Source organism: Echeneis naucrates, chromosome 6, assembly GCF_900963305.1.
Source record: "Echeneis naucrates chromosome 6, fEcheNa1.1, whole genome shotgun sequence".
Lineage (NCBI taxonomy): Eukaryota > Metazoa > Chordata > Actinopteri > Carangiformes > Echeneidae > Echeneis > Echeneis naucrates.
In genome coordinates, this window is record NC_042516.1 from 15,935,731 (window position 1) to 15,943,066 (window position 7,336).

The 7,336-nt window shown below is 43.0% G+C and overlaps 1 protein-coding gene across 2 annotated transcripts; it reads left to right on the forward strand.

The window, feature by feature from the left end:
• Nucleotides 1-2,195: 2,195 nt before the first annotated feature.
• On the forward strand, nt 2,196-6,998 carry cacng7b (calcium channel, voltage-dependent, gamma subunit 7b). Of its 2 annotated transcripts, XM_029504102.1 has the most exons (6): nt 2,196-2,391; nt 2,848-2,934; nt 3,649-3,789; nt 5,760-5,905; nt 6,543-6,759; nt 6,931-6,998. In XM_029504102.1, exons 1-6 carry the CDS (start codon nt 2,196-2,198, stop codon nt 6,996-6,998), a joined length of 855 nt encoding a protein of 284 aa, XP_029359962.1. The 2 variants fall into 2 exon arrangements, with proteins under 2 accessions (XP_029359962.1, XP_029359961.1); XM_029504101.1 differs by having other exon boundaries at nt 6,543-6,998.
• The last annotated feature ends 338 nt before the right edge of the window (nt 6,999-7,336 follow it).

The following is a 7,336-nucleotide window of genomic DNA, read 5'->3' on the forward strand; positions in this document are numbered from 1 at the left end:
ACTCTACCTCAGACTCTCTTACTTACACAGGCTCAGACTCTTCTCTGCCACGCTTGCCTGACTTCTGGCCTGAGTGTCAGTAACAGTGGTGGCCACTGAGGGGCAGCTCTGTGAGTCACAACTGCAGTTTAAAGACAAAGATGGAAAATTAATGGGACGGCTGTTACATATATCAACGCAGTCTCTACAGAAAAAATGCATGGTCAGGAATTTGCCATACACAAATGGCTTTTTGCGTGACTCTTGTGACCCCCATGTGGCACTTAGTTAGTAAGTTAGTCCTTAACACTTTTTGGCATCACTTTCTTGGCTGCTGAAGCACATATGTTATCTCAACAAGGTTAAAACAAGACATTAACGCGACTATAGTATAATATGGTCAACATGAATCACATGAATTTTATAAAGACCCATAACCCATTTTATTTTTCTAATTTGAAATTTTCTTATCTGCTCTGTTTGTCCATCTGTGGTTCCTCTCATCTTGCTTCAACTGCTCCCATCAGCCTTAACATGTCCAAACTTATTATATATCTGAGGCTTTTTGGTTCGTGTACCCTTTACCAACAACCAGCTCTCTTCTATCATATCATCCTTAAGCCTTGGTCACAAAAGGAACTCTATCCATCCCTGCAGCTGCATAGAAACTCAACTTACTCCTGTAGCTGCCATATCTGCCACACTGGCTGTTCAGATAAAATGAGACTGGGCTTAATCTTTAAGAGTTTATTCCGACACTAGAATTAATGGTTCTATCACAGCTGGGCTCTTGAAAGACTCAAAGGTTTGTCATGCAAAGAAGGAACAGAAGATGGAACAAAGTGGTTCTCATGTCTCCTTCATTCATTTGGCATTTTCTTCTGTTAAAGCTTGCTGCGTGCTTAATGAAATGGTAACCCTAAGAATTTTGTATTTTCTATTTATGGAATTATAATGTGGTAAAAAGGTCAGATCACCTGGCATTTTTGGCTCAGCATTCAGAGGGAAAAACAACTATAGCTGTAACACTCGAGGAATGAAAGTTAAATAGGCAAGCCGCAAGTATGCAGATGATCAGCACAGCGCAACAGCCATATGCAGTGGGAAAGCTCAAACACGTGTTTTCTCAAGCAGCTGTCAACTTCTATGAGAACAGGAGGATGAGGCTGTAGCTGTAGTTACTTGATGGTACAAACTGAAAAGCTCACAGGTGAAAAACACTGGACTCCTCCCTGAGAGTGAGGCTCAACCTCTCGGATACAGTTCAGACTGTGCATCTAATGCTAAGCAGATTCTTTTGTACATAACTGGGTTCTTCCAGGTAGTTGTTAATGTGTCACATTTCATATCTGTTGACAGAAATGAACTTCAATGACCTGCACAATCTGTAAGATACAATATGAAGCCACAGCATACGTGTAACAACAAATTAATCTGTGTCCACTGAGAAATAATACGCAAAGTAAAACAGCAGGTTATACACAATGAAATATAAAGAACCCAAAAGAGTCCCCAGATACCAACAATGATGGAAGATATGAGATGGCATGACAGGTCAGTTACAGTAATCATCCCCCTGTTGTGACTCCTAATGTGCTGTATAAATCAACAAAATTATGGTGACATTTTTCCAACATGCATTTATTCCCCATTTCTTGTCAAGCTGATGGTGCTGAACAGGCTTCCAAAAGAAACAGAATATGTGTGTGTGTGTGTGAACAATTGCACACATACTCACAAAAGCATGTGCACAGAGACTAACAAATCCATACAGACAGTGTATTCAAAAGATCTGTAGCAAAGTCTTTCTGCCAGAATTAAATCAAAGAAAGACCATGTGTGAGTCACACAGGAACTCTCTTCCCCTTCCTGATCTGTGTGTGTGTGTGTTTTTTTTTTTGAGTATCCGTCTTTCAGTTTTTCAAATCTTTGCCTGTTGCAATGCCTTCTCTCCGACCTTTAACAGGATTGGTTGCAACTGGATGTGTCACTAACTCATCTTTAGTGATAACATGGAAGACAGGGAAATAGCCAGGAGCTGTTTGTGTGAGTTCACATCACGTGTCTCTCTCTGTCACTGCGCCCCTGCTCCTGATGACCGCTCACCCATCACCCCTTCCACACATACCTACGTTTCTTTCACCCTTCAGTTCTGATACACATTTCCATTTCTACTCCTCCTCTAACACCCCTGGCTCCCTCGCTCTGCCCTCCAGATGAGTTCTTGCAGCAGCCGTGCATTGACGATCCTGTCCACAGTGTTTGGAGCCTGTGGGCTGCTGCTGGTCGGGGTTGCCGTATCCACAGACTACTGGCTGATCATGGTGGAGGGCATCATCCTGCAGCAGAACCAAAGTATGGAGGTGAAGATGGCGCTGCATTCAGGCCTCTGGAGAGTGTGCTTTGTGGCTGGTAAGGAGACACAACAGAATTTTTAAGCCTTCAGAAATTCAAGGGCGACTGTAAGAGACAGATATGTGTGAACATTCAGACGCTGAAGCACACAACACAAATCCAAACAATGCTGCGTGTGTATGTGCATATGTACACGTTGTTACCAAAAGCAATGCGAGAGAGAGAGAGAGAGAGAGAGAGAGAGAGAGAGAGAGAGAGAGAGAGAGAGAGAGAGAGAGAGAGAGAGCAGCACGGGGAAAAAAGAACGAGGGAGCTTCTGGCTTCTGAAATCATAGCTATCACAAAACATGACTGTTACCTGTGAGCAGGCCTGCAGAGACTCACACGTTTTATTCTGTCATTGTTTTGTTTTGTGGCTGCTGCTGTTGTTGTTTTTGTCAGCATGGAGCACAGATATGATCCAAAAAACAAACACTAATATTTTTCTCTTTTTCCCTGTGTGTTTCATCACAGGATCTGAAAACGGGAAATGTGTTGCATCAGAATACTTCACTGAACCAGACATAGAGATCACCACTGAAAATACTGCAAACATTCTCAGTGAGTAGAACACACAACAGCAGCAATGATTTTATCCATCACCTGCTGCTTCTGTGAGGTACTGCAGAGTCCCCCTATTGATTGGTTGTGATAACTAACATTTGATCATAATTTTAGAGGAAAGCAACAATGATTGGATTGATCAAATTTACACTGTAACACTTCTGATAGTTACCAAATGTCTCTAATTATTTTTCTAACAAATTCATAAAAATAAGTTTTTTCCACTTTTCTGATTTTGATATTACATATATATATATATATAAAGGTTTCATTTAAAATATATTAGAATAATTTGAACATGAGTTTCATCTTTGCTTTTTCAAACAGTAAATAATGTACAAGATGCAAGGTCATGGGTTATATTTATTCTTTAAAAGTTTCATTCATTTTGCTCAGACAGTACTTGGCATCAAATTCTACCAAAGTAAAACTGAGAAAGAAAGATGAATAAACATTGATTAAAATGTTCCTTATTTCTCTTTGCACTTTAGTAACAATTTACCCCATCACTCTGTTTCCTTGAGCATCAGAAGACACGTGGACTCTTTAATCCAAATGAATCCTGTTAGTTAGTCACTTGTAGACTACAGTGAAAAAAACTGTAATGTCCTCGAGGCGTCTCACAACATAACATCATCGTTTACCTTTCCAGCAGTTAAAGGACTTGTCCCGTCAGCTTTGTTTAACACTGTGACCTTTCTGTCCCCACAGAGATGGTTCGTACAGCCACACCCTTTCCGATGGTGTCATTGCTCTTTGTCTTCACGGCTTTTGTCATCAGTAACATCGGGCACATTCGGCCTCAACGCACCATCCTGGCCTTTGTGTCCGGCATCTTCTTCATTCTCTCAGGTGAGAACCCATTACTCACATCCTTCTGTCACAACTCCTCTGCTCTGTGATGGATTAGCTCTGCCTGGTGTGTCCTGTGTCACACATTGAGACACTCCATCATGGCCCTATTTTTAGTGCATTATACAGGTGTGTGGACTGTCAATGGGAAAGATTGATATTAGTCTTCTTGACTCCTGCAAGGTGAGAGTTTTCTGCTCTTCTGACTTTGCTTCACTCTGGGATCAAACTGACATCACTATCATGAGCGGGAGTTCGTCAGATTTCCATGAAATACACCTGAAAAATGGGGAGGGAAAAAAAAGCCAGATTTTTAAGTAGGGGCTTCTGCATCTGTGTAATTAACCTTGTTGAACAGCAGGTGGCTGTAATGCTCTCATTTCCTGTACTCACTGTGTGGAGGAAAAACTGTCAGCAGCCAAATTGGAGCTCATGTTCTCTGAAGACTGTTTCACTCAGCGTGTTGGAGAGGGAAGCAGCACTGCAGAGCTCAGAGGAGCATCAAACAGCCTCATATGACGGCTCCAACCTCTCATAGCACGGACTCACTGATAAAGGGTGTTGCAGTATAATAGGTGTTATGTAATGGGGGGAGCTTATGTAATGTTTATAGCTGTGCTGGAAGTGCTGCAGTGTTTTACTTTATGAGGCATTTTGATAATGGGGATATAATAAAGGGGCATGTGTGTCAAATTGCTTCTCAGCAGTTGCATATTTTCTGCACTAAGCCTCTATCGTGAAATACTGCCTTCCCCACTCACCCTCTCCCCTCCTCCCTCTGCCCCCCCCCCCTTCCTATTCATGCAGCTTCTCAGATTTCCATGCTTTTTCTGTCCCCCCTTCTCAGTCACTCCCTTCCTCTCACTTCCTACTCACTTGTTCATTCACAGTATATTCTTTCAGTATTTGGAGTCTGGTTGCGTTTGTGGGCCACTGAGAGTTTGAATCTATTCTGCTGGGATGACTGACACAGTGATCTGCTAAATATTGTAGTTTGGGTCGACTGTGTTCACGTTAACGGCAGCAGAGACAGTGTGAAGCCACATCAGTTCAGCTGCTCTCTTCCTCTGGCAAACACGCCACCGCAGACATTTTGCACATGTATTTGTACTTGCAGTTACTTCATTTATTTCAAAATGTTCTCCCTTCTTGCCTCACGTTTTTTTCTGCTTTCATTTTCCCTCAGTGCAAATGTGCAAGTGTGTTTCCCTGAGTTTACTGCTGTTACTTATTTAGATAAGGATGTACTTCCACCACAGGATTGACAGCAGCATGGTTTCTGCATTTCCCTTGCTTTTCAATTTTAAATTGACAACACAACCTCTTAAACCGACCATTCATGTAAAGGACATAAGTGCTTGGCAGCCCTGTGGTATATTTGAATATTGCAGCGAAAGCTAAAAATAACAATTTTTGGCTGCTTACAGCATGCGGTTTTCTTTGAATATTGATTCTTCGATGTTGGCCATATGTTGTATTGCATGAATTTAACATTTTCTCGGGCAGATGTAGTGTGTGAGTGTTCCTGGAAGAAGAGGGAGGTTTAATGTTCTATGGGTTGCTTCCGGCTGAAAAGCCTCTTTTGGTGGATGCAGCATGCAGAAATGCTTCACATGTAAGACATTTCAAAAATTTATCATGGAAGAATTTTCTAAAATCTCTTCTGCCCTTTTTTTTTTTTTTTTTTACTATGAAATAATACATTTTTTGGCTACTATAGTAAGAGGCAACATTTTACATTTGGAGAAGTAATTAATCAATATTTCTTTATCCTTCATTGTGATTTATATGCACACTCTCTTTATTAATGTTGGCATTTTGGAGGCTAATTGCTCGATCTCTTCACATCCCATCTCTTCCACTCCGTCTCTGTCTTTTAAATGCTCACCACACTGGGGCAGCTGTCTGCACTGCCATTTAATGATCTGACTCTGTATCTCTCTCTGACATTTTTAATGGGCTGCATGCAGGCCTGAGTCTGGTGGTGGGACTTGTGCTCTACATCTCCAGCATTAATGATGAGGTGATGAACCGGCCCAGGGAGCCAGAGCAGTTCTTCAACTATTACTATGGCTGGTCCTTTGCCTTCGCTGCCTCTTCCTTCTTACTCAAAGAGGTCAGTGTGAGCTCTCTCTGTTACTGTGCGTGTTTGTATGTGTGATAGAGAAAGAAATATGGGAAAGAGAAGGACATAGTTTTGGTTGTGTGGGTAGTTTTACACCACACAGCAGGTACAGTGGACTGCTGCTGCTGAGTGAGCACCCAGGTAATAGTATTAGTATTCTACAGATAATGTTATGACGCAAAGCTGCAGCATGGGCTAGTGTGTATCTCTGTGTGTGTGTGTCCTCATGTGATCACCCATGCATGATTCATTTTCATGTGACTCTTGTGCTCATCTCCCCACCTCCCCTCCCTCCTTTCCCCTCATCAGCTGAACAGCACTCGATGTGGTGCAGTAGACAAATCACAACCCTTTCCATCTTTTCTTCACGTTATTCTTTCCCTCTTTTGCCTTTTTCCAAAGCTTTAAATCCACTTAAGCTTAAAACAACTCATTCCATCTTGAATCCTTTACAGATGAAAGTACTTGCCACTTCCTACTTTGCACGTCACCTTTCACTTTTTCTTTTGATCACTTTCAATCCAGTCTCTCCAATCATCATTTCTAACAGCTACTGTAACTAAGCTCCTCTGTTGCAGCAGATCTCTTCCCATCGCTCACTTCTATCTTTTTTCACACACTGTCTCAGGGGGCCGGAGTGATGTCAGTCTACCTGTTTATGAAGCGGTATGCTGAGGAGGAGATGTACCGCCCTCACCCTGCTCTGTACCACCCCCGCCTCTCTGAAAGCAGTGACTACAGTGGCCAGTTCCTCCACCCTGAATCCTCCTGGCCCCCACCAAACCGAGGTCGAAGCACCTCTGAGGCCTCCAGTGACATCTCCATCCAGCTCAACCAGGCACCGCCAGCGCCAACCAAAAGCAACCTCCAAGCAGGGATCCAGGGAAGCCCACCTTCTGGGTCCTCCTCTGCAGGGAGCTACCAAATGCCCCCACAGTCTGCTGGCTACCCCAGCACGCACACCCTGCCCAGGTCACACTCCTCACATCCCCAAGGCCAGGCTCTTCCCATGGCCATGCCCCCATCACCCGTACCTCCCCCTCACTATCACACACACATGCAAATGAGCGCCTCCCCCTGTTAGGAAGAGGGAACGATTGGCAGGAAGGGAGCTACTGACTCCTCTTTAACATATAAAATGTACAGTTAGATCTGAATGAGATTTAATGCGGAGAGTGGAGGGAATCACACGTATCTTTGGAACAGTATCACACAAGAACAAAAGAGGTTTTGGAGATTGACAAGGAACCTTGATGGAGATACATAAAGAGACAAATATGACGAAAGAAATCAAAAAAGTTTGTCATGAAGGAAAGAAGAACAAAAGTGTTTCCTAAAAAGACTTCAGAGGTGAGGCTGAGTGACAGAGGAAATACAGGGGAGGGAGAGCAAGGCAGGGAGAGAGCAAGGAGCTGCGGTATA